Genomic DNA, 25902 nt, shown 5'->3' on the forward strand with positions numbered 1-25902 from the left:
TTTCTGCTTCCCCAAATTTCTCTGCCATAGCCCTCTAAAGGCGAATGGAGGCGAAGTGTTTTCTGGGAAGTTGTAGGTGGCGAAGCTTTTTTTGGCTGTCACTGTCTTTTATTGATGGGACATCTACTTACCTTGTTGCAGGACCATCCTGAAGTGTCTTTGGTTATACTATAGGTACCTCAAGATTATAGTTAGTGGTATTAACCTAGCATCTCGCTTACATGAGCTTTCAGTGTTAGCATTATTGCAGAGCTGATGCTGTGAGATGTTACCGTAACTTTTCTACAATTATCTCTCTTGACTTGATGTTAATGATATACCTTAAACCAAATTCCAACCAATCTTGGACATGTTCGCGGGTTATTCTCCAAAAAAGCAATTGATGCCACAAATTTCGGAAGATTAAGCTTCATCCATCGTCCATTTAGTCTTCATTGCTCTTTGCTTGTTGTGGTTTTCTTTGGTCGGCGGGGTTGAAGGTAGCTATGGAGCCTTGGCTGGAGGATATGCCTACCATTGCAGTTACTAGTGGTAAAAGAACTCGACTATACTTGATTTCCACCCACATGAATAAGTGCTGTCATGAATTATGCATTGTCTGCATCCAAGTACAAATAGCGCCGTATGTAGAATGTGTACTGCTCGTCTCGTTCCTTAATTCTTCTATCATCTCACCGGCTTGGAACCTCGGTCTCTTCTTCTCAAGGAATAATGCCCGTTGAAAGCCATTCTAATGGCCAAGAATCTTATATCTAAATCTGAATGGGCACTCGCCATGTGCACAATACTAACGATTCTATCTTGAAAATTGTTAGAACAATCACGTATACGGACGCGGACTGATTGTAATTGTTCGGCAGCACGATCGGGGTCATCTGATGAAGTTGATGGAGTGTAAAGACCGCGAGAGGCGTCACGTTGGCGGTCTAAGCGAGTTGCTTCTGCCAAAGACCAAGAGTAAAGGTCATCCTGCACGAAAAGATAAGAAAGAGTTTAAAGAGAATGAAGGACAGAATACGCACCATTGCGTCTTTGAATGATAGGGTTAAGTCCAGAGCTTCTCTGACAAGATCCAGTAAGATCTCCTGAGATGTGCATGAGTAAAATATCTGCTTTGGCATAGCATACCTCCTTGTCCCGCCTAGATCCTAACAACAACACCTTTTTAACAACCCTGCTCAAATACCGCCGATGCTCTTGTATTAAATTGTCCAAGTCACCTTCCCTTTTGTCCGTGAATTCTATCAGTTCCTTCCACGAACACTCAATGACTTCTAGTTGATAGAAAGCTTGTAATTGACGTAAAAAGTGGACCATTTCGGCCTGGACAATACGTGAATGATGCCAATCATTGTTGAGACCTGGTATACGTTCATACGTCTTCGATCCACTTGTGACTCTCATCCAGTTTTGAGTCAAGGCAACTTCAACTCGTTTCATACGCCAGAGATGATTGAATAAACGATCATAATCACTCATGGCTTGACTATCCAAGATAGCATTGAGAGGAGCCTCAACCTTGTACTGTAGCGCGAAACATTCCCAGCCAGTCTCGCCGTGCGAGTATTCGAGCATACGGGCATCAAGGCGACGAAGAATGTCTGGCGAGTCGTATTGAGCATTAGACCCCCGAATGGCAGATTCGAGGTCAGAAGTGAGATGATGGCGGTAAAGACTGATCGCCGGTTTGGACAGCCGAGGACTAATGCCATATTTGTCAGTCTCTTCTCAGAAAGCATAATATATGGAACTCACGCTAGGGATTCCATGAGTAAATCTGTAAAATCACCAGCGCCTAGCATCAAATACGACTTGAGTGCTCTGAGATGATCGAGTAATTTGAACTTATCAAAGAAGATTTCGAGCAGACGCTGAGAAGCTATTGAATAGGCGTCGTCGATGGAGCGTTCCAAACCGGCCAAGTCGCTGTACCTAAGCGCTGCTCATCCATGTTCAGTAATGGATCGTTTATACGAGATTCAAAAATACGACTAACCTCGTCCAGTATTGGCGATTCTAGCTCTTGTTTCTATCCAATCGCTGTCATGACAACTAAACCTAATAAAGTTTAAGCTTCTTCCTGTCGAGAAGATCTAATTCATGTTCATCAATCATTTTTCAGAGAGGCAGTTTTGCGAAATACCTTTTTTGCAAAATCCTCATTAACAAATCCTGGAATCATCTTTTTCACAAACACATATTTCTTCTCCCAAACTTTATATGCCTCCACCAAGCCTTCGTCTGCAATTAGGCCTCCTTCAAAGCCTACATCGCCTGTTGGTGAGACATGCCCGTCGCGTATAGAGAGGTTTTCTGGATTTTGTTGAACAAAAAATTCATTAAATGGATCATGCAGTTCCCCTGAGAATATCCAGCGTTGGAGAGTGAGAAAAAACGGTTGAGACACTTCCGAAAGCATTTCGTTTGTAAAGTTGCGGATGAGTGGGTCACCATTACTGGTATGTGTGTGAATCTTTGAGACCAGTGCTCCTCCATGTACACTTTTCGCCTCGTCTACAATGGTACTAATCTGCTTCACCTTTAGCTTCATCTCTTCTGTCCAGAGTTGCAGACGAATTAATGTCAAACCATTGCCTTGCACGGCTTTGTCGTCATCTTCTGGAGACGTTTGATTCATCTGCGACTCAAGAATGGCCAAAAGGTGATGATACTCTGAAAGCTCATGATGTAGAAAATGGCATAGGCTCTGAGCACGGATATAAGCACGTATTTTCCCTCAAGAAACATACAGACCTGCTCAATCAATCCGCCTTTGCCCTCTTCAACATGTCTAGCATTGATAAAGCTTGTGATTTTTCTATACAACATGCCCGTTTCTGCAATCTGCATCAAGAGAGTTCTTGTCGGTTCTAAGACATAACCATCCTAGGACTATGAGCTGACTGAATAGTATCCCTCAGAATGACTTTGCTTACCTTTGCTTCTTCAACAACAATCTCAATACCTACAATCTCCTCTTCACTTTCTGTGGATTCAATATTGGTACCATCCTTGCCCAGAGGAAAGCCAGTTCCTTCCCCCTCACGCCCTTTTGCAGTCAAATATGGGTTTTGCTCTTTGGGCGGTGAAACTGCAAAGCGTACATAACGGCCATCTATTCCTTGCAAGAGATACAAGGTGTCCCGCAATAAAAGATGAGGAGGGAATGGCGGCTGAGCTGGTCGTCCACCTGTATAAGATTTTTACGACTCTGATCAAAGTATTGGCACGTACACTGAGCGATACGCCACTGCTTAATCACTTCCGCTTTACTATTGCCCTTTCCACTGAATTCCACTGGTGGAATACTAGGTAATGTCTCAGCCAAAGGTTGCTTTGAAGAAGAAGCCTGTGAATAGATGAGCTGTCCCAAGGCCGGCCGAGAGCCTGAAGAAGCTATTGTGCTTGGTCTGGTAGACATCTCCAAAATTCTTTCTGGTCGTTTTAAATGAACAAGTAAACGTCAAAATGATATAAAATTCATTTCCATTTTTCGCGTGTTGACGCGACGCGTAGAACGGAATCTAATTTGTTTATAGAGGGGCTGATTACATAATTGAGCTGAACCTGATACTCTGCCTTTCATGAGTCTGATAATTTGCCAGCTCGGAGCGTCTCTCAACTCACGCTCGAATTCAACTTCATTTTTCTATCCTTTCCATCTTGCAGCATAATTCAAAGAACTTGAGAACGGCACGAGGAAACAGCTGTACAATGGCCGAACAACTTGTGAGTATTTGTCTTCCTTACGCAATCCTACATGCAGCTCGAATGTACAGTTGTGGGATGGGGCTAATCATTGTTCAAATCTTTTCAGACCAAGGGTAAGGATATATTGAGCGAACATTTACGGATAAATACTGTACTGACTTGACGTCAACCACATCTAGAACAAATCGCGGGTGGGTACTGATTTTTTGTGCGATGTCGTGTACTTATATGCCATCGCAGAATTCAAGGAGGCCTTCTCTCTGTTTGATAAGGGTGCGTATGGCCTATTCGACATTGGATCAATGCTGACATAGTACTACTCCTCGTTATGTTGAATGTTTTGATATGATTGTGTTAACTCTTTGCGTCATCTCCATTGATTATTACTGTGCATCTATATTGGAAACCTATAGATGGCGACGGAACAATCACCACGAAGGAGCTTGGTACTGTTATGCGTTCACTTGGACAGAACCCTACTCAAGCCGAGCTTGAGGACATGATTAATGAGGTGCGTTGATTGTTTACGTTTTGGATAGTGTGGCGTTTGCAATCCAGTCAGAATCATTTTTGCTAATCTATAATCAGGTTGACGCCGACGGCAACAACTCTATTGATTTTGCCGAGTTTATGACTCTTATGGCCAGAAAGATGCACGACACTGACTCCGAGGAAGAGATCAGAGAGGCCTTCAAGGTTTGTAAAATGTTGTCAACTCGAGTATGCTTCGACTAATACCCAAATCAGGTGTTTGACAAGGACGGCAACGGCCTCATCTCAGCTGCTGAATTGAAACATGTCATGAGTGAGAACCAATGCACAATAGAAAAATCAAGTGACTAAGACTGACAACGCAATAGCCAGCCTTGGTGAGAAACTTACAGACGAAGAAATCAGCGAGATGATTAGAGAAGCTGACAAGGATGGTAAGTGGCCGGTATCTTGAGAAAAATGCAACCAACAGTCTTTACAGGTGATGGCATGATTGACTACAACGAGTTTGTGACCATGATGATGGCCAAAGTGAGTGTCTTGTGTATACGCAAGTGTCCAGCTGACTGGCGTCTCAGTAAACTGTCTGTTTAATCTTTGGGGCCAGAAATGTCGTATGCTGTCCAGGTTAGCGACAAGGGCAACAAGCGGTTGGAGAAAATTGGTATGAGTGGGGATCCGTATGACATGAATCACAATGTCTGATCGATCAATTTCAGAGCATTGTTGGATCTTCTCCGTTGCTCATGATTAGAGAGAACTGCCTCGACATGGGCAACTACTCGTTCATTGATTTATTCATGTTTCTTGGTATGCCAGGTTCATATCCCTCGGTTGTTGAGCCAATCACTATGGGTTGGCGCAAGGAGCTGCGTTCTAAGCTGATTGTATACCACATCCTAGCAATGTGTCTTATCGCCAGCTTCTCTGATTCTTTCGTTTTCCTACCAAGAAGCAAGGCATGAGTGTGCTGCAACGATGCATGTAGACCCTCAACACACATGATAGGAAATAAACGTGGTGCTGCTGTCTTTTATACTCATAAACGTATCATGGATAGATAAGTTGTTATTGCTCCTGATGACGTCAGGGTGGAAGAAAATTAGGCGTCCCTGAGGTGCGTCTCAACCGTATAAAAAGATTTACTTTTGATTCTTTTTCTTTTTTCAATTATAAGCAAGCCTGACTCTTTCATTTTATCCAAGACCTGCAAGTAACCTCAAAGCAACAGATTGTGAGTCGTGTACACCGTTGTATTCCCTTCGTGAGATGCCTGGGAAAAGACTCGTATCTTGGCTTCGTCCACGTCCCTGCTCTAACTTTAGGATACATGGAATAACTGGCCATATGCTTACCATGGGGAATAGTCGTATCATATCGACACTTCGCCATGGTCGCCAAAGAAATGAACGCTCTTCTCTACTCGGAGGTGAGTCATGTCTGCCATTGCGTTCCGCTTGAAGCTTATTGCCTCGTGTCGTTTTCGCTTTTATCCTGGTAACTGGCACTGCTCTCGGTATATTTTGACGTCTTCTTCTTGATGTCTGTGGACCACTTGATGTTTCTACCACAGCCCAGGAAGTTTGAGATCAAAAAGGTTCCCGTACCTGAGATTGGTCCTGAGGAGATTCTCTTGAAGGGTTAGTCATCGCAGTCACTCCATATCTTGCCATGTAGGCTCACAATCAAGTATAGTTGACATTTGCGGCTTTTGTGGTACCGACCAGCACATTCATGAAGGCGAATTCATTGCCAAGTTCCCTGTGAGTAGTTTGTCGACAATATGGTGTCAATATTGGTATCGGTGAATATTCTTATCTGATTAAGTGCTGATTGGAATGATGTAGTTGATTCCTGGTCACGAGGCTGTTGGTAAAGTCGTGGCTATAGGAGACAAAGTCACTGGATTTGATCTTGGCGACCGTATTGCCGCTGACGTTGGCGAAACTTGTGGTTTCTGTCACTACTGCCGAAAGGGCAATGAGCTCTTTTGTGAAAGCTTTGCTGCTGCTGGTGTTGCCCGAGATGGTGGTTTTGCAGAGTACATCAAATAGTAAATCATTTCATATCTGGGTGAGATTCCGTTCTTACAAGATGTAGCCACTTTGCCAAGTGCTACAAGATCAAGAATCTTACTGATGAGGAGGCTACTCTTCTCGAACCTGCGTCTTGTGCCATTCACGGCATGGACAAACTCCGGATGCCTTTCGGCGCTAAAGTCCTCTTGATTGGCGCTGGTCCAACTGGTCTTATCCTCGCTCAGCTCATGAAGGTTTGTCTTTCAATCATTTGGCCAATTTATAGATGTTGATGTTGATGTTAGATTGGTGGTGCCTCTCACGTCACCATCGCCGCCAACAAGGGTATCAAGATGGAACTAGCCCGTAAAGTCGAGGCCGGCGACACCTACATTGACCTTGACCGAAATGATGCTGCTGCCCAATGGGCCAAGATTAAGGAAGACAACCCCTACGGCTTTGACGTTGTTGCAGAATGCACTGGTGTTGAATCTATTGTCAACGACGCTATCAACTATGTCACTCGAGGGGGCACTCTCCTTGTTTATGGTGTTTATGAGGACAAGGCTCGTCTCCCCAGCTGGTCCCCTACTGACATCTTTGTCAACGAAAAGGTTAGCTACTACCTTCTGTCAGCGAGTTGTGTACTGATTTTGCCATAAAATATTTCTTAGCGAATTATCGGTTCCTTTTCTCAGACATACTGTTTCCCCCGTGCTATTGAACTCCTCGACTCTAGAAAGATCAGGACAGCCGGTATGGTTACAGACATCTTTGACCTCAAAGACTACCAGGATGCTTTGGACAAGATGGCTAGCAGAAAGGCTCTGAAAATTGCCATTAGGCCTTAGAAGCATTTTTCCGATAAACGTGTTTGTCGCTTTGTAAGCAAGCGGGGTCGCAAATAGAAGTTGTACGGTTTTCTTCCGTATGTAGCGTGGTATAGGTGACGTTTTGGGGTTTGTCGGGTTTGGATTTTGAAATATGACAACTTTTTTTGTAGCTTCAAGCATGAAATGTTGGTTATTAGCATACTTTTATATCTAGGGGCAAATTCATAGCCCAAGTCAGACGTTAATGTGCTATATGGTGACCTGAAAATATCACAATAAAGGCTTGAAGACCTTGGATTTATATGGATTAGCTCGACATTCTCGCCCATGCGTATCACACGGCAACTAGCTCATGAGACGTTGTCTTTCAGGCAGGCGTGAATATGCACTTTACTGAGGAAGCACTCGATGTTTTTTTTTTTTTTTTTTTTGCTTTCTAAAGTGGTGTTAAAGCACCATTTCTTATTGAGGTTGCCTGAAGACACAAGCAAGATTCTAGGGATTGCTAAGACTAGCGATATAAAGTGCCAATGAAACGAAGGAATGATTAGGGATATAAACCAATATCCTTCAAATGCTGGGCAAAGCCGACTAATCAGAAATGATAAGAGTTCATTACCTTGCCGTAGGTTAAACATGATACATCTTTGCGGTAGTAAATACATTCTTGTCTCCCAAATATTGGTTGTCATAGTTCCTAAACCCGACAAGCAGCTGCATGGTTCTTGATGAAATCGTTGTAGGTCAATCATGTTTGCATGTCTTGAAATGGTGTTACAATACATTAAACAAGCAGAACTGTAGCTGATCAGAGAGACAAATCCCAAGATAACATCGTAACTCATTATTATTCGTATTGTTGTCATTATTGGAGGTAGGATATATTCGGCAAAGTCAGATGACATGAGCCGTTCTTTTTGTATAATTGATGTTGAGTATCGTTGCTTCGTCCAGAATCTATGACCTGGCACGAAGTTGTTTTCGGAGTTCTCCTACTTCTGCTTGCAAAGAGTTTAACTAAATGTCAATTAGCAATTCATTTCTGTAGGATGTTGAAAAGACAGATGTATTCACCTCATCTAACAGTTTTATTCTCTGTCCAGTAGACTTTGCTCGCTCCTCGTCGGCATCCTCTTCTGTTGTCTTGAGTTTCTTTCTTAAGTCGTCCACTTCAATTTGCAACTTCTCGGCTAGGTTTTTCTTCTCATCCTCTGCGGCTTGAGCCATATTCAGAGTTTTTGCAGATAAAGTGTTGTTGGCTTCACTGAGACGAGCACAGATCTCTTTCTGTTGAGCAAGTTGAGATTCTAACTGAATTTTTGATTGTTGTGAGGCAGTAAGAGTTGTCTGGAGTGAGTTGAGTTCATCGAGGAAGTGGGATTCGGACCGAGATGATTTGGCTAAACGATCTTCCAGAAGAGTGACTTGCCTATCAAATCACGTTAGTTTTTATTTACTGCCAGATTATACAAAGGTAAGCTTTACTTTTGATATGTTTCCAGATTTCGAGTACTATCCTCTACTAGCTTCTTGGCTTTTGCAGCATTTGCTCGTAGCACCTCCCTTTCTTTCCCCATTCTAACCACTCTGTCAATCAAAAGGCTGCCATCCTCGACCATCCATTTTATTCTTTCGAGAGCTTCGGGGACGGAACCAACCTTGCCATCCACGCTACTATGAGAAGAATACAAACTCTGGAGAGCTTCAAAGTTGACAGTATTAGACGGCGAAGCCAACGCGCGGTTGGAGGCTCCAGTGCGGGGATCAATCAGATCGGCTTTTTCTCGTAGCGATCGCGTAGGGAGTAATGGCCAAACCAAGGCAAGTTGTTTGGACATTTCCTCCAGCTCTGAAGTAAGCGAATCGATACGTACTTGAGTAGCTTGAGAGGTATCAGGAGACGGAAGGCTTGATAATGTTGCTTGTGCAGCAGTTAGAGACGTGGACAAGGATTCATTGTGAAGAGTTAGATCTGAAATTTGATCTTGTTGTTGCTATAGATAGTCAGTCTAGCCTTGCTAGGTTAAGGCGTATATTGCTCACTCGTAGCCTCTTTTCTAGCAGACTAATTTCTTCACGACTTGTACCCTCAGCCATCTCTGATCTGCCTTTCCATGCATCTCTGTCTTCCGCAATCCTCTTCAACTCTTCTTCTAAACCCATGTTTACTTCCTTTACCTCCTCTTTAAGGTTTAGCACCTCTTGCTCCCTTCTTGAGAGTAGAGATCGAACTTCTTCAAGTGCGGGAGCTATTTCTTCCTCGCTTGACAGTCCTGCTTTGCGACCAAGAAGCGAGCCAACAGTCATGCGAACATGATCTTTGAGTTGTCTGTCTTTCTCTGACATTTTCCCCCCTTGCACTAGTCTTTCCCTATCACCGAATAAGACTTCTTTCTCTTCTTTCCAGTGCTGTCGCTCAGCATCCCAATTATCGAGGTGCTTCTGCCATTCTTCCTTTTCTTCACTCCAAACTTTCTTTTCGCGATCAAATTGCGATCGTTCGTAAGACCACGCCTGTTTCTCTTGTTCAAGAGTTTGAAGCCGGGATTGGAGATTGACTGCTTCTTTTTCAAGCCGATTTTCGCGACGAACCATTTCAGAAATAACTGTCTCCATTTCACTCATTTTCCGTTTGCTCTTATCCAATTCGCGGACAGCAGATTCAAACTCCATAGCTCTGCGCTTGTTCTCTACCATCTCACGAACAAGATCCTCTTCTCTCTGAGCCATTGAAGCCAGCTTGTGCGACTGATGCTCTAATTTCACTTGTGTCTGGCTAGATACTTTAGAAACCCTCTTGATTTCCCAGCTCATGACACTCGAGTAATGCTCCAATAACCTCTTCCTCAGCGAACCTTCTCTATCTCGAAGGACCAATAAATCTCTCTCGGCAGCTTCGACCTTCTTTTCGGCCTGTTCAAGTGACTCTGTAGTTTGTTTAGACATTCGTTTGTTGGAATTGTTGAGTTTTTGTAAAGCTCGTGCGGCCGTAAGAATTTTGCTTTCACGCTGATGCCTCGACTGTGCTGAATCGAGGCGACTGGCCAATAATGAAAGTTCCTAAGAAAGTCAACATGAGTTATTTAGTGCGACAACGAGCGACAACCAACCTTTTTCCAGTCTCCAACCTCCTCCCATGTACCAACTTCCTTTCCTTCGCAATCCATCGCAGCCTGCCCGGCAAGAAGGGTCAAATGCATTTCATCTGACCCTTCTGTCAAGCTGATACCCCCGTCACGCATGGATGGCGATCTATCAGTATTCTCCATGGATCTTTCATAACCAGAATCCGAATTTGGCGAAGAGATAGATCCCATTCCCCTAGATATGCCTGGCAGTGTGGTATGAGGATTCTGGGAATGAGAAGATTGCTGGCGCGAATGGGTAGGCCGAGAGCGAGATGATTGACGAGCATGCGAGTATGGTGGGCGTGTAGAATGAGCTGTGTGAGACGAAGGTCTGGAAGAAGCGGATGCAGGGTGTGGTAAGGGCGTTGACGATGTTGATGCAGGATTCACCGGATGTCGCAAGCCTCCATCCATCATAGCTCCTTGGTTCACTGGTAAAGCCTTGTTTGTGTTTTCACGAATCGGCAGGTCTGCTCTCTCTTGATCTCTTTGAATGTCCATATCAAGTCTCAGGAGCATACTGTCTCCCATATTATGGCTTTGTCCGCTGCTGCTGGCAGTTGGTGAAACGATAGGTGGCGAGCGCGATCTAAAAAAGGCAGCTTTTGTCATGCGCCCACCACCAGAGCTCGTGGGTGATATTGCACCATTCCTAGCATCTTGTGGGTGGCCCATATCGGCTGCCATGAGAAAAATGTTGTTTGCTGAATCTTTTTGTTGAGGTTGGATGAATATGAACAAGATCAAAATATATCTATTTCGTGGAAAAATAGTTAACCTAATCGTAGGTCATTGTGGTTTGTTTACAAGGTGCATATTACGTAATTATATCTTTCAATCACTTTTAACTTTTCAAAGAGGTTATTGTTTATACAATAGTTATTTCGCATCAAACAAGTTTGCTTATTCTTTCAATATTACAACTTTTCTCATGCTAATATGAATGGACGCTGAAAAGGACTGCATGTGTCGTATCATGCCTGAGGCGAGGTTATCCGGCTTTGCGACGTTATTTGTTCGAGTATGGGTGGTCCTGCTTTGATTGTTACGGAGAGCAGATATGGAAGGCGGGAAGAGCTGAAGCTCTACTAAGCCTCGACATCGTTATCAAACGATCACTACTTGAAGACAAGCTCATTGCATTCAGTCAAATTCTCCCCATGTAGATGATTGTCAGGATTATGGACATGAACGGATGGAAAGATGAGGATATAGCGTATGGGGAAAAGTGGGATAGTTGAACGACCACTGTAGAATCTGAGGATATGAGGAGGTGCGTTTGAGGAAGCACGCCTGGCTCATACGTTTCGAGTGAATGAATCTGGATTAGCTGTCTTGGTCTATTCCTATTGGACAATCCTCAGCGAAGCCCACTTCCTCCCAAGATTTCCGACTCTACTCCTAGCCTTAACGTTTTCCTAACATACGTTGAAGATGGTCTCTGAAAAGACTCATATCTCTCATGTTTATGATAACAGACGGGCTGAGCATGCAAGAGAGAAGCTGCGAATTATGGCTGACAAAGTTGTGCCACGACAGATTCAGTCTGCTGCAAGTGACGAAATTACGTGAGGAGTGTAATCTCACAATATGAATTGTCAAAAACCAAAGACTTGTATCGGTGTACGAAACATGGCTTCCCTTTGATAGATGTAGAGGAATACAAGTCGAATACAGAGAGTGGATAAAAAGATCATTATGAGTTGCAAATTTCAAGGAGCACCCAATCGAAAAATGTTTTTGGATAAACATCTACAAGACCTGAATATTTAGGCGAATTCAGACTGCACATATGACTGAAGCTGGCCCTCAGACATTGTCATCACTTTCCATGTTTTTTGAAGCAAGCAGATCAAGGCATCATAAAGCATATCATTTCCTGACCATTCATTCTGACTCTTGGATTCATTAAATAAACTTCCCTTCAACCTTTATATCAATTCATATCTACACAATTCTGCCACTCCATTTAGTCATCCTTGAAAGGTGACGAGGTAAAATGACGACTATCGTCCCAACGAGCTCGGCAGCTCGTCCGCTAGTCAGCAATTCACCTCGGTGGTCCTTATCTCATCCTAACACTTCTATCAGTGCGATAGCCGTCCGGATACTTTCTTTGTCTTAAGGATTCCAGCGGAAGGTCTGCCTATGAGCGTGTAGATGTCTATTTTGGTCTCTGGAGAAGGACGACCTTGGGTTTCACATCCGGAACTGGAGGGTCGTCGATACGTGGCATGGACTGCTTCTTTCTTAATCCAGAATCATGGCCACAGCCAGTTGACTTGAGACCTCGTCCGTTATGTATGGGGGGAGGAGATATAGACAAATCACCAGTAGGATGTAGCGGACTAGGTGGTACAGGGCGAACGAAAGAGTGTGGTCGTTGAAGTAGAACGAATTCGTTATCTCTTGCTCTAGGCTTTCCGCCTCCTCCGCCTCCACCGCCTCCACCGCCTCGACCACCGCCTCCATAATGCACGTGTCCGCCTCCTCTGCCGCCAAAACCTCTACCTCGCCCACCGTATCCATGTCCGAAACGATCATGAGGCCCAAATTGGCCATATCCAGGAGGCCCACTATGCATGCTCATGGATCCCATTTGGGGTGGCCTGGCACCCGTTGAACCCATTGCACCAGGCCCAGAGGGCGGTTTAAATGGTAAACTTACTCCGGATGAAGGACCTATAGGTATGTCTTGGTGGACACGCGTTCCTAACGGAGGCATTGGTTGAGGACGAACCATTAAAGCCGGAGAGCGAGGAACTTCGCGTTGATCGCGTGCTTTAATCTGGGAACCAGAAATGGCAGGCGAGGATGGAGAAGGCAGCGGAGAGGGGTGACTGGATTCTGGAGAGTAGTCATGGTTCTGTGGGGAAGCAGGACGTCGAAGGAGTATTTTGACTTCTCTTTCGGGCTCCGGTTCTTTCTTTTCTTTACTTCTTCGACCACTGCAACCTCCTCCCACAATCCCAGAGCCGGTGCCAGCAGTGGACCCATTAGCTTCTTTCCCTCTCCCTCTCCGCCTTCTTCGTGGTGGTCGACTTCCTAGACCCGCCTCGACTTCAACATCGTCGTCACGTAATAGTTGCAAGGTGATGTCGAATCTTGCAGCCTCCTGAAGAATAACATGCCCTTCAGCTCGCGCTGTAGAGTCTATTCCATCTTTGGCGTCGCCATCTCTTGCTGATGGTGTCGGCTCAGCGCCACCCTGGGCGACTTCAACGAAAACAGGTGGGTTTGCAACGTAAAGAATAGGCCCTCTCTCGCGATCGAATTCATCATGGTCCCACTCTTTCTCTTCAGCATCCATAATTGTTTTAAAAAATGCCACACATCCAAACACCCCTTCAACCCATTTTGGTAGGTCTTCTTCGCCATTCATCGGCGGGAGTGCCATTTCATCGAGCATGCAGGATACAGGTAGTGTCTCATCTTGGCGTTGTACACGTACACCACGGCCCCTTTTGTAGTTGGTATCTGATTGTATAGCCAGAACGGGATCATTTGAGAGTATACTGTGGAAACGTACAGCATGCTCGATGTATCTTGCGGCTTGTCGGGCAGCTACTGCTGAAGGATTGTTCCCCTTCTTGAGCAGGTCCAAGGTGTGCAAAGCTAAACGGATTGGCATTTCAGGAGCGATTGAGGAGGAATGAAGAATCTGACTTACCACCGAGCGGAACAATGACCTCCCAGCCTTTTGACACCAATCTCTTCACAGCATTTTTTGCCCACATCAGAGCGCTGATGTCGACGACCACAACCCTCCAATCTTTACCACCTTCTTCTTCAGAATCAACATCGTCTGGCCTTCCAAGATCATCGTTGAGATCTCTTTGATATTGCCTCACAGGCGAAGCCTTGGCGTCTACATTTCCTTGTGGCTTAACACGGCCGCTCTCAACAACTGGAGATGCGGCTGGTAGATTCAAGGGATTAATAGACGCAGATTTGACTTTGGACTCTAATTCGGCAATTTGATGATTAAGATATGCTGTTGACAACGCCTTTTGAAGGGCTGCTTGGCGTACGGCCTATCGACTTGTTAGAAGACCATAACGCTAACAGTCCAAATGCAAGATACCCACAAGGTTATTTTTCGCAGAAACATCCTCTCCAGTCATTGTTACCCAAGGTATTATCTGTAGCCTGTCTAGATGGCTTGTTGTTACTGAAAGTCACTGGCACTAGACAGGCATTGTTGACGCTTTCAATAGAATACCTCTATCTTCTGGATAGTTGAGTACTATTTGATATCTTGCTTATGAATGTATGTTGTATTAAAGTATTTTCACAATAGATTGTGAATTGAACAACGGAGCCTTCTTGTTGTGGAGAACCCAACGTTGATACGTAAAAGTGACGTGTAATTAATCCTCTTTACATCTCTTAAAGACTTTTACCACATTTACATTACTTTTCATGTCATCTCTAGCCACAACAAAAACAACAAGAAACTAATAACCCTTCTAAAACTCAGCATGAATGCTCTAACGCTCACTCGGAGGACTATTTCAACACCACTTCATTCCCTTCGATCTTTCCTGCCCGCCCTCTATCCCTCTTGGTCTTGCCAACCATCCTCTAGCTCATCTTCATCCCTCTTGTTCTCCCTTGCAACTCCTGCACCCACAAACAGCTCATGGAGCTCAGTTTTTCCTTCGTTTTCCCTTGAATCATTACTCGAACTTATTCCTCCAATCGTTTGGGCAAGTGTTCCAAAGAAGAAGGTGTCTCCTTCTAGAAAAAAAATGAGATCTGCGCACAAAGGTCTAAAAAACAAGAGTAGTGGGTAATAACGCTGAGAAACAAGGTACTTATACTTACTGGGATGTAGATATCTCTCTTTGTCCTGCATGCGGAACGGTGAAGTTGATGCACCACCTTTGTCCAAATTGTTACTCTCAAATATCTCGAAGGTATGTATCCTTGCTGTATGACGAATTAGAATGCTTATTTGGTCGAAAAGGTGGAAGCATGAAGCTCGCAGCCAACTTGCTGCTTCGGCTGTCAAAACATAGCCATGGTTACCTTGATGCATTGTTTATGTACTCGTAGGTACTCATGTATCCCAACATTGTCTATATAAAAGGTGTCAATTTGTCGCTCTTCTCACTAATCACTTGCAAATTCGCCTCAAATATCCTTCTTTGCTGTGCGCCTTCTAAACAAGCAATATTACAAATTGACACCAATAGTCTCTGAGTTCGCTAGTACAATTAATTCGTCTCAATCGTACACAGACAATCGCACACGTTACTGTTGTGATATGTGAGAGTTCTGCCAGTAAATAATCTTACATCTCTTCCATGGAGATATCGCTTCGAGTGTATGAGGCATAAAAGGATCAAAAGTGAGAACGGGCGTCCATAAAATATCAAAAAATCTTGACAGAATAGAGTTCCTTCTTGGAATGTGATTATAGAATCCAGGAAATACTTTATAAAAGCGATAATGGTTTGAATGGCGTTAACCACGTCGTCTGTCGTCTAGAGACAGACGTGTGGTGGTCGCAGTTTATACGAGAAGTCATATTGAGCAAACCCAAAGAGGGAGTGCCTGGAGCCATCTGGTCAATCATGTGGTAGGCTATCAGCTCATGGACATGAGCAACAGACTAAGTGGAAGGAGACAAGTCGCCAATTTGTGCTTAGGGATGAGGGTTCCCATGCATGTTGGAGACTCTCTCTTGCTGCTGATTTCGTAAAGATCTTGCCTGCTCAACAGCCATTTGTTGAGCTTGACGAATCAACTGTTGTTGAATTTGGGGCGACTGTCCTTGAACAGGAAGTCCCGGCCTTATATTGGGTGTTCCCTGCTGCATCGGACTGTTTCCCCCTTGCCTATTCGCTGCCGAAGCGGCCGCAACAGCGGCGAAGGCATTCAGTAATTGCTGTTGGCTTTGAACCGTGCTTGGTAGAAGTTGTCCGTTGGGCCCAGCTCTTGAAGGTGCGTTGGGCACGGTTGACATGTTGGGAGGGCGCATTTGGCCTTGTTGCTGGGCATTCATCATGGCTTGCTGTTGGCGCATTGCAAGCTGACGTTGTTGCTCCTGGATAGCACGTTGCTGACGCTGTTGAGCAATCTGGACATCACGCTGATATTTAGCTTCCACAAGTTCCCAAGGCGTGGCAGCCGTTATCTGAGGAAAAGTCATGATATGGCTTTCGTGAACGTTGATGACTTTTTTTTGGGCGTTGTCCTTAACTACAAAGCTACCTCAGTATTCATTCTTAAGGTCTCAACAAAGACAAGAACTCACTAGATTTGACTCTAGCACCTTCCCGCCGCCTACTCATCCTCTTCACGGCGTCATAGATTGCCTGATGTCTTATTGATCTCTTTGTTCCTTCATACTTAGGCTTCTGTGCCTGTCTGTCCCTCTTTGACATACCTGGCGGTGGCGGCGCCCCGCCTTCGGATGGGGTTTCTCCCGTAGGTGTGGGCAAGGATGGAACAGTGATACCGCCTGATGGAAGCGGACGCGAGCTTGAAGCAGAAGATGGCACGGCAGAAGGTAAGCCTGGTGTGCTTGCACCTGTCTGGGGACCAAATACTTCTTGGCCTGTTTGTGCGCTGGCACTGTCAGTAGGCACCGGGAGATCTGGCCTGGGTTTGTCTTTTCCTTCACCAAAATTATAATACCATCTTTCCCAGCATTCGTACGCATTCCTTCTTTCCACGGATATAAAAACCATCTCAGTATTGAAAGCATCTGCTATTAAATCCCAGTTGAACGGAAATTGGGACACAAGTCGTAATAGGCATTCATCCTCTTCTGAGCTCCATGGTAATTGTGGACGAAGATGGTGCGCGCTAGGTTTTGGTATCTCAGAAGAGCGGAGGGATTCTAATGGCCGAGTGACAACACCATTAAACAAAGTGGAAGTAGAAGCAACGACATTAGGTTTCACTTCGGCATAACCTTTAAGTTCTTCGAAATAAGGTCCGTCATGTAGATTCCATTCTCCATCTCGAAAGTTTTTGGCAGGTTGCAATGTAGAGACAAGAAGAGGCTCGATATCCATAATACGAGACGTGTGCGCCATGCGATGACTTGAGTTACCACCTTCATCTCGACGGTGTGTTTTCTCATTTTCTGAAGGAAATGGACCAGAATACACAGCAAGCTCAGGGAAGAGATTCGTTAAAGATAAAGATTCGTCAGTTTCTTGTGTAGAATACGACGAGGCAGGAATTTCTGATGAGTCCTTAGGAAGCGTATTAAGATCTATCGTAGCGGAAGAAAGGGGGGCGTCGAGGATTGGTTTTCGGGTTAAAACAACTTCGTTGACAGAAGCAAAGCGTTTATCGATAACAACACCATTGGGTAAGACATGATCGCGCTTGCTTGTAGATTCTGAAAGAGGCTTTGAGCCCTCCCTATCGTCACCATCATCGGCAGCATCATCTATTTCTGCCAGATGATCAGCCTTAATTTTGCTAATATATAGAACATGAAATTACCAGAAAGGCCCACCAGACCATCAGCAACAGTTTCGCCCTCAATATTGGATTGCGCATCTTCATCTGCTTCCCCCTCGGCATCGATATCCTCTCCTACAACACCAATCTTTTGATTCAGTTTTGTTGGATTATACTCATTTTCATCATTCTCTCCGCTAAGATCTTCCTCCATCTGTGCCTTCTCTTCAACCTTTTCTTCAATAGCCTTCATTTCATTGATAGACTCCAAAACTTTTCCGGCTTCGCCTTCGCCATCAGTCAAGTCACCCTGTCCCACAAGCATTTCAACATCTTCATCCTCTGCCATTGCTTTTTGCCGTTCCTCTACCTCAACCTCTCTCTCTTTGTTGGAACTGCCTGAAATTGATGTGACATTAAACTTGCCCCATCCTCTTCCACCAACCATCATACTAGCCCTCACTTCTTCCGAAGCTAGATGCCACTCCACAATTTGGTATGCAAATTCCCTTGCTTCAACAAATTTCCACCGTCTTTCCTCTGCAAAGTCCGCACGCATCCACTCCATTTCTTCCAACATGTAATCCCTATGTGATTTGGGGACAGGTAATCCTCTAGCTTTTTTTGGCTGCCTCAGACTCCACCGACATTGATCCTTTCTCGCTTCTATTCTCTCCATTGCCCGTATGTGTCGAAGTTCGTCCATAGCCACCTTCCAATCGCATGTTAACACACATTTGGTCGAACGATTAAGCGAGGATGAGAGAGGATTGACGGAGAACGATGCATGAAGCTTGTACATATCTGGTTGGGGACTGTTTGCTCTTTTCCTCCTTTTGGCTATTGAACCTACAGCCGAAGGAGGAACAGGGGGAAGAGGGGGTAAAGAGGCAGCGTAGGATGATTGCAGAGGCATCAGTAGTTCTGGAGGAGTTACAGGCTCTTGAGCGGGTCGATAATTGTCCATAGGCATCCATTCTGGTATGTCAAGATCTGGCGGAGGGGTGAAGTCGCGCATGACGTACAGCCGGGGCTGAATTTCAGCTAGATTGACTGTAGCTTCAGGTTCTGGCGACGGTTCGATGTATCGCAACCCCGTCACAGGGGCCGTCGTTAACGGTGAGTCGACAGCTGTTGGAGGAGGAACATCGATAACCGTTGGTGTTGCACTAGGATGTGTAGCTGGAATATCTCCTTGAAGGTATGAAGTACTCGGCTCGTCTGGAAATACAGTTGCAATTGATGGAGGCGACAACGATGGAAGCTTTGGCAGAGGAAGCGTTTTGATGGATGATCTGTATATCTTACTCAGCCAAATGCCATGTCCCGTTCAACCAACTTGCATACCCCTCTCCGAGCAGATAGCTCATTTTCCAGTCCTCAAATCCCTCCAGAGACTCATCTTCTTCTTCATCTCTGATACCACACCATCTCTCGCTTGTTAGGTCATTCCGCGGTTTGGTCAACAAGTAAAGTTCTCTCAGAGACTCTTCATGTTCTTCTTTCAATGCACTAAACATGCCCAAAACATCAAATTGAGCTCATGTCTTACACCCGTAAATCCATACTTACGTCAAGTCTCCTTCCTTGTGTTTCAATACTTGGTGGATTGCATTGCGTAGTTGAAATTGCTGTACACATGAATCAGAGATGAGTTTCCATTTCTACACATCAGTGATGACGGAAAGACGAAAATGACTGACAGTAAACTGCTTCCCCATATTCTACTTTTCAATGTAATCCCAAATCGAGACCTGGAAATCGAAAGCAGCAACTTCTTCGAGAAGAGGTAGATAAATGTTTTAAAATAAATATATCAAGGATATAAAAAAATGTGACTTTTAAATGTTTAGATAGAAAAGAGAGAAAGGTAAATATGGAAGATTAAAAGGCACGCGAACCCGCATGCCTAACTCCGGCCCTGTCACAAATATATCTGTTACTCTACGAATTGTACAAAACCTCAAGTTATCATCTACAATGAGCATTCCACTATAGAGCTGTCAAAAGATAACTATGGGGTTCAATCATAACATTGGAATCGTCTACAACTTCGTTACAACCCACCTTACAATCTATGAATTCCAACATCAGTCACGACAGCTTTCTATTATTCCACATAGATTTGTGAAACGATAATAAGACAAAGTATTAACTTTTGTATCATCATACTTCTCTACTCTCTACTATAGACTGACTGTTCCCCGAAGCATTCTGTCCACAGAGTTTCAGGGCAAGGGAATACAAAAGTTGAAATCAAAAGACGATTCATGTCTGATAATCATTGCACCGTTACAAGTTGTAAAGTTTCCATTCGCAAGCATGACATGGCCTTTGGTATAAATACTCAATATAGTTCAACCAGTGAGTATTGTATAAGGCAAGTAATGCATTGTAAATACCACATCACATCTACTTCCTCTTTCCTCCAACCAGCTTCTTTGCCGGTGGTTGTATGTCATCGTCACTACTCTCGTCCTCACTAGTCAAAACTCCCTCGCCCGCGTCAACGTCTTCTGCCCAATCATCTCCGTCTACATCTGCACCTCTATCTTCATACTCAAAATCTTCATCGTCCTCTGGCTCCACAAAGCCAACTTTTCTCTGCCGAAGTCGTTCTAGCTCTTCTTCAGGATCAATATCTGAGAGGCCCTCCACATTGATGTCATCCTTGTCCTCATCGCTTTCATCCTCTTCTGCAGTCTTGCCCCTCTCCTTGGTTTTCGACGCCTTTTTCCGTGCCACATTTGCAGCCTGCTCTGCCCTTCTTGCCTCTTTTAACTTCATTTTCTCTTCATATGTCTTCTTTTGTCTTTTAACCTCATTGTCGCTCTTGTGAACAAACTCATGGAACACAGTTTCGCCTTCACCCCTCTTGGAACCGACAAGACCTTCCACAACCTTGATAAGACGCCACTCCATTCGGGGTCCAGTCTCTATCAGACGAACGGCTTTTCGTTCACCTTTTTTGTTGCCTCGACCAACATAGTCTTCAGGTAGTTCGACAGCATTGGTATCTGATTCAGCCTCACTACCTTCTGTCTCAGACGTGGAGTCGTAGCCTGCTGTAGATTCTGATCCGGATCTCCGTAAAAGGTAATCCGCGATATCATCGGTATTGGACAAATCTACAGTCTTTCGGGGGTTATTGGCAATGGCTCCGGCCGAGTTGAGAACTTTGCGAACTCGACGTGACACACCATGAGGTCGGACGGTAATGGTGAAGTGGCGGAAAGAGATCAAACCAGTGACGGGAGAGTAGGATAGAAGGAGCACTCTCCGAAAGGTTGGTAGAGCCGACTAGCAACCATATAAGCAAGTTGCAGTGTTGAAGATGATTTGACAAACCTTTTCTACTTGAATAGGAGGGAACAAACCTTGAAACATTGTGCTCATCAGCCTCAATTGTGGTGGATGAGATCCTTCTTTTGGCTGTTGAAATCCATTCAACACCAACAGCGGTGGATTTCTGTATTCTCCACTAGGAGCCTTGCCTACATTCCTCAAACCGGATTGCACCAGATCCTTTGCCAAACTATAGCGTTGAACTCGAAAGGTTAGGGTTGGGCCTTGAGGAAAGCGAGCGATTCGAAGATGGACGTTTGCAGCGTCAGTCAGCGAGAAAGCGAGAAGATGCGTAACTTTGAGAGAAGGGGCGATAGTCAAATAGTCTCTTAAACGAGCGTTGGGTCGTTCCTATCCAATGTCAGCCTTGCCAGCATGGGTATTAACGCAATGTACTCGGAGACGAGAAGCGGTGTTTGGCTCCATAGTATTTCGAGTATCTCTGACCAGCTGGGAAATTGACTTTGTGACTTGTCCAGACTTGATGACGAATGATTTTGGCACATTCTCCTGTACAGTCTGTCAATAAGATTTTCACCAATATCAATACCATGGACGCACCTCTGTCTCGCCTTTTTGAGGTCCCTTGAGATGCGTTCTGTTCTTTTTTCTCAGCCTTCCCATTTTCAACTATTCTCTACGCAACAATCAAGATGAGAGTAACCTGCAAACTTTTAAACTATTCAGAGCTGAAAATGATAACCAGAAATGTTGAAAATAAATAACACGTCATGCCATTCTTCAACCGCAAACCAATTGAAAATGTCAAGTACCAAGTAGTCAATACTCTAGATAATGGCATGTTGAGCGAGCATTTCGAGAGAAGAATAAGTTATGTATAAAAGATGAAGGAGAGCACTCAGCCTCATCTCTATCATTAGAGCTGTTCTGCTCCAATCCCCATATAGTAGGCATGCTGGCGAGCGCCGTATGGTACGCCTTGATAGGCTTGAGATTTTATCAGCTGCAGTGATCAGAATTATGTTTGTAATAATAGCTATTACAGGATTAGTGACTGTTGTAATACAAACATTACAAATACTAAATGTGTTTCACCTCAGAACATTATCTATCGGCGGTTTCCGACATTCAAAATTCCTTATCAGCTACTTTTCTAATGTTAAACAATTTGGATGGTCATCTAACTTTGTCTATTAGAAACATTTTGTAATAAGATAGTAATGGGAATTAGAAACTTTATAAACGAGAATAGCCTAAACTGGATAAAGTCGAAACTCCTAATCTCAAACCCTGGATTTCTTATCAGCGATTTCAGCCTAGCCCTAACTTTTTGTTGGAAAATCATAAACTAGTAAATTCCAATAGCATTATTGTCGTATAAATACTCACCATTCTCATTTCTTTTTCTCTTTCTTTCTTCATTCTCACCATGCACATCATTCGCAGGGCTACTAGACTGTCTTTGTCTACACGCGCCTTCACCACATCGGCTCGTATATGGCGGCCAGCGCCCACAGATATATCGAGACATTCTACCACGGCCACCCAGCCCCATCCGAAGACACCCTCGCAGTCTTTTCACCCGCCGACGACATCCATCTTTGCCCCATTGGATACCTTTTTGCCTCGCCATTTAGGACCTCGAGATGCCGATATACAAGCAATGCTCGAGACGTTAGGCCACAAAACGTTGGACGAATTTGTTGAGACGACAATACCCAAGCAGGTGAGGATTGATGAACTTACTGATGAAGAAGGTGGCAGAGGATTGCGGCCTTACAGTGAGTTGGAGTTGAGGAGAAGGGTCGAGGAGGTGGCTAGCATGAATCGGAGCGTCAAGAGTTATATCGGTATGGGGTAGGTATTCCATGCTTTTGAAGCTAAAATGTTGATTGTATCCAGCTACCATAATGCCATTGTACCTCCAGTAATTCAGCGAAATGTGCTCGAGAATCCAGCTTGGTATACTGCCTATACTCCATATTCCCCTGAACAGTCTCAAGGTCGTTTGGAATCTTTGATCAACTTTCAAACTGTGACCATTTCTCTTACCGGCCTCCCAATTGCCAATGCGTCTTTGTTGGATGAAGGCACTGCAGCAGCGGAAGCTATGGCCATGTGTCTAGCTTCAGTTCCTAAACCAAAGTTTAACAAGGGCAAGAATGTCTTTCTCGTCTCACCCTCTGTGGCTCCTCAAACCATTGCAGTTCTTGAAACTCGTGCCTCTGGCTTTGGCATTGAGCTCAAGGTTGCTAAATCCAATGCTGATTTCATCTCGACGATTGAACTTTTGGGCGAGGAGAAGCTGATGGGCGCTTTGGTTCAGTACCCGGACGTGAATGGTGAGATTGGCGACTGGGCAGACGTCGCAAACACGGTCAAGGCTTTAGGTGCCAAGATGGTCGTTGCTACCGACTTGCTTGCACTCACCATGTTGAAACCTCCTGGAGAATGGGGCGCGGACATTGTCCTGGGCAACTCTCAGCGGTTCGGTGTGCCTGTCGGTTATGGTGGCCCTCACGCTGCGTTCTTTGCCTGTACCGATGACCTCAAGAGAAAGATGCCCGGGAGGCTTGTAGGGTTGAGTAAGGATTCTCAAGGTGCTCCTGCTTATCGGCTGGCACTCCAAAGTGAGTCATTCTGTCTTAAAATACACATATTAATGGAGTAATAGCTCGCGAACAACACATTCGACGTGAAAAGGCTACGTCCAATGTTTGTACAGCGTGAGTCTTTTGAAAGTTAGGAGAGATTGGCCTAACAAAACTACAGGCAGGCGCTTCTCGCCAATATGGCCGCCATGTACGCTGTCTACCATGGACCTGAAGGTCTTCGACTTATCGCCGGCAAAGTCCATTCACTTACCCGTATCCTATCTGAAGCACTGGTTTCTATTGGCTTTTCGACAGTGAACAAGACGTTCTTTGACACCCTTACTATTGATGTCGCAGGTGCTGGTGTCTCTGCTGCGCAGGTCCACGAGGCCAGTGTCAAGGCTGGTATCAACTTTAGATCTATCAACGACAAGACTATTGGTATTACACTTGACGAAAGTGTCGGCCCTTTGGACTTGACCGATATCGTGAATGTCTTTCACGTTGTTAAGGGCTTGCCAGCTATTGAGCCCGCGAAATTGGATGAACTCGCCCACAAATTGGATCTGTCGGCTGCCAGTGTAACTAATCCCATTGCTCAATCATCACGAAGGTCTCCTTTCTTGACCCAATCCGTGTTCAACAAGCATCACTCTGAAACCGACATGCTTCGTTACATGATGTATCTTCAACAAAAGGACTATTCTCTTGTTCATGGGATGATTCCTCTTGGGTCGTGTACCATGAAACTCAACTCTACTTCTTCCATGGTTCCTCTTTCTTGGAAAGAATTTGGCGGTCTGCATCCCTTTGCGCCTAAAGATCAAGTCAAGGGTTATGAAGTGATCATCAATGAGTTAGAAAAGGATTTGTCGCTGGTCACTGGGTATGACGCTACTTCTGTCCAACCTAATTCTGGTGCCTCGGGCGAATTTGCTGGTTTGCGAGTCATTCAGGCGTACCACGCTTCCAAAGGTGAGGGGCATCGAAACGTTTGTTTGATTCCCCTTTCTGCCCATGGCACTAACCCTGCTTCCGCTGCTATGGTCAACTACAAGGTTGTTCCTATTAAAGCCCTTGACGATGGATCTCTCGACTTGAAGGATCTGAAGGAAAAAGCAGAAAATTATAAAGACAGTTTAGCAGCATTTATGGTGACTTATCCGTCTACTTTTGGCGTTTTTGAGGAAGGCATTGAAGAGGCTTGTCAGATTGTGCATGATAATGGCGGGCAGGTCTATGTTGATGGTGTGTCTCCAAATCCATGTCATTATCTCTATTAACTCATATTTAAGGTGCCAACTGCAATTCTCTGGTTGGTCTGACCTCTCTTGGTCGAGTAGGCGGTGACATTTCCCACACCAACTTGCACAAGACCTTTTCTATTCCTCACGGTGGTGGTGGTCCCGGTGTGGGTCCAATTTCCTGCAAATCACACCTTGCTCCTTTTCTACCTTCTCATCCCATTGTCAAGACAGGCGGCGAAAAAGGTATCGCTGCGGTTTCCGCCGCTCCTTATGGTTCTGCCAGCATCAATACTATCTCATGGGCATACATCAAGATGCTTGGCGGACAAGGCCTTACCAACGTCTCTAAAATAGCTCTCCTAAATGCCAACTATATTGCCGAACGTCTCAAACCATACTATAATGTTCGATACACTAATTCCAACGGCAGAGTGGCACACGAGTGTTTAATTGATTTGGCAGAGTTTGAAAAGAATGCCGGTCTCAAGGTCTCCGATTTCTCAAAGAGGTTACAGGATTACAGTTTTCACCCTCCTACTGCCCAATGGCCCATCTCAACCTGTTGGCTGATTGAGCCTACGGAGAGTGAACCTAAGCACGAAATTGACCGGTAAGTTTTGTTCTTCAACGAATCTTGAGTGGACCCTGATTAATGATCTTGATTGGCAGATTTATTGAAGCTATGATCTCTATACGGAAAGAAATTGACGAGGTTATATCGGGCGAACAACCAAAGGAAGACAACGTTTTCAAAAACGCACCTCACCCACTTTCAACCTTGACTTCTGATTCATGGGACAAGCCTTATTCCCGCGAGAAAGCCGTCTTCCCTGTACAAGGGTTAAAAAAGAGCAAATTTTGGCCTACTGTGGGGAGATTGGATGATGCGGCAGGAGATCTCAATTTGATCTGCGAATGTGGCAGTGTTGAAGAGTACGCATAGCATACACTTTAGTTTTGATTTTGTTGTACTTTCTCTTCTTTCCTGACGATCTCATTTTCACTGTGGCATGCTTGACAAGCGATTTATAGCAGTTCAACCTAATATTCAAAATTTCAAAATGACCCTTCAACGTTATCTGAGCAATTCAACCTTGCATATTTTCTGTATTTTGATTTGGTTTCTTGGGCTTGGTTCGTTTAGTTTG

At 44.7% G+C, this 25902-nt stretch overlaps 9 protein-coding genes across 9 annotated transcripts; 4 read left to right on the top strand and 5 right to left on the bottom strand.

The window, feature by feature from the left end:
• Positions 1-666: 666 nt before the first annotated feature.
• On the bottom strand, positions 667-3421 carry L203_100905 (uncharacterized protein; the record flags this gene model as incomplete). Its single annotated transcript, XM_066210357.1, has 9 exons — positions 667-969; positions 1023-1085; positions 1129-1702; positions 1756-1939; positions 1997-2093; positions 2144-2707; positions 2755-2886; positions 2937-3190; positions 3235-3421. The coding sequence occupies 9 exons, from the start codon at positions 3419-3421 to the stop codon at positions 667-669; spliced, it is 2358 nt and encodes a 785-aa protein (XP_066066454.1).
• Positions 3422-3714: 293 nt separating this feature from the next.
• L203_100906 (calmodulin) lies at positions 3715-4784 on the top strand (the record flags this gene model as incomplete). Its single annotated transcript, XM_066210358.1, has 10 exons — positions 3715-3729; positions 3818-3824; positions 3891-3902; positions 3952-3984; positions 4125-4222; positions 4300-4407; positions 4459-4516; positions 4572-4637; positions 4685-4734; positions 4782-4784. 10 exons carry the CDS (start codon positions 3715-3717, stop codon positions 4782-4784), a joined length of 450 nt encoding a protein of 149 aa, XP_066066455.1.
• Positions 4785-4819: 35 nt separating this feature from the next.
• On the top strand, positions 4820-7072 carry L203_100907 (chlorophyll synthesis pathway protein BchC; the record flags this gene model as incomplete). Its single annotated transcript, XM_066210359.1, has 10 exons — positions 4820-4867; positions 4923-5110; positions 5409-5437; positions 5571-5632; positions 5777-5843; positions 5899-5966; positions 6051-6256; positions 6304-6475; positions 6527-6835; positions 6896-7072. 10 exons carry the CDS (start codon positions 4820-4822, stop codon positions 7070-7072), a joined length of 1326 nt encoding a protein of 441 aa, XP_066066456.1.
• Positions 7073-8011: 939 nt separating this feature from the next.
• Positions 8012-10869, bottom strand: L203_100908 (uncharacterized protein; the record flags this gene model as incomplete). Its single annotated transcript, XM_066210360.1, has 5 exons — positions 8012-8071; positions 8129-8483; positions 8540-9048; positions 9098-10114; positions 10165-10869. 5 exons carry the CDS (start codon positions 10867-10869, stop codon positions 8012-8014), a joined length of 2646 nt encoding a protein of 881 aa, XP_066066457.1.
• A 1477-nt stretch (positions 10870-12346) lies between these two features.
• Positions 12347-14306, bottom strand: L203_100909 (uncharacterized protein; the record flags this gene model as incomplete). The annotated part of the gene is made up of 3 exons (XM_066210361.1): positions 12347-13797; positions 13853-14216; positions 14271-14306. 3 exons carry the CDS (start codon positions 14304-14306, stop codon positions 12347-12349), a joined length of 1851 nt encoding a protein of 616 aa, XP_066066458.1.
• Positions 14307-14663: 357 nt separating this feature from the next.
• On the top strand, positions 14664-15203 carry L203_100910 (uncharacterized protein; the record flags this gene model as incomplete). The annotated part of the gene is made up of 3 exons (XM_066210362.1): positions 14664-14970; positions 15020-15101; positions 15152-15203. 3 exons carry the CDS (start codon positions 14664-14666, stop codon positions 15201-15203), a joined length of 441 nt encoding a protein of 146 aa, XP_066066459.1.
• Positions 15204-15832: 629 nt separating this feature from the next.
• Positions 15833-19328, bottom strand: L203_100911 (uncharacterized protein; the record flags this gene model as incomplete). The annotated part of the gene is made up of 6 exons (XM_066210363.1): positions 15833-16389; positions 16445-17599; positions 17650-18902; positions 18955-19119; positions 19180-19238; positions 19311-19328. 6 exons carry the CDS (start codon positions 19326-19328, stop codon positions 15833-15835), a joined length of 3207 nt encoding a protein of 1068 aa, XP_066066460.1.
• Positions 19329-20019: 691 nt separating this feature from the next.
• L203_100912 (uncharacterized protein) lies at positions 20020-21576 on the bottom strand (the record flags this gene model as incomplete). The annotated part of the gene is made up of 4 exons (XM_066210364.1): positions 20020-20907; positions 20956-21303; positions 21349-21462; positions 21514-21576. 4 exons carry the CDS (start codon positions 21574-21576, stop codon positions 20020-20022), a joined length of 1413 nt encoding a protein of 470 aa, XP_066066461.1.
• A 766-nt stretch (positions 21577-22342) lies between these two features.
• On the top strand, positions 22343-25697 carry L203_100913 (glycine dehydrogenase; the record flags this gene model as incomplete). Its single annotated transcript, XM_066210365.1, has 6 exons — positions 22343-22770; positions 22816-23543; positions 23588-23639; positions 23686-24755; positions 24803-25364; positions 25424-25697. The coding sequence occupies 6 exons, from the start codon at positions 22343-22345 to the stop codon at positions 25695-25697; spliced, it is 3114 nt and encodes a 1037-aa protein (XP_066066462.1).
• Between the last annotated feature and the right edge of the window lie 205 nt (positions 25698-25902).

Source organism: Cryptococcus depauperatus, chromosome 1 (assembly GCF_001720195.1).
Source record: "Cryptococcus depauperatus CBS 7841 chromosome 1, complete sequence".
Classification (NCBI taxonomy): domain Eukaryota; kingdom Fungi; phylum Basidiomycota; class Tremellomycetes; order Tremellales; family Cryptococcaceae; genus Cryptococcus; species Cryptococcus depauperatus.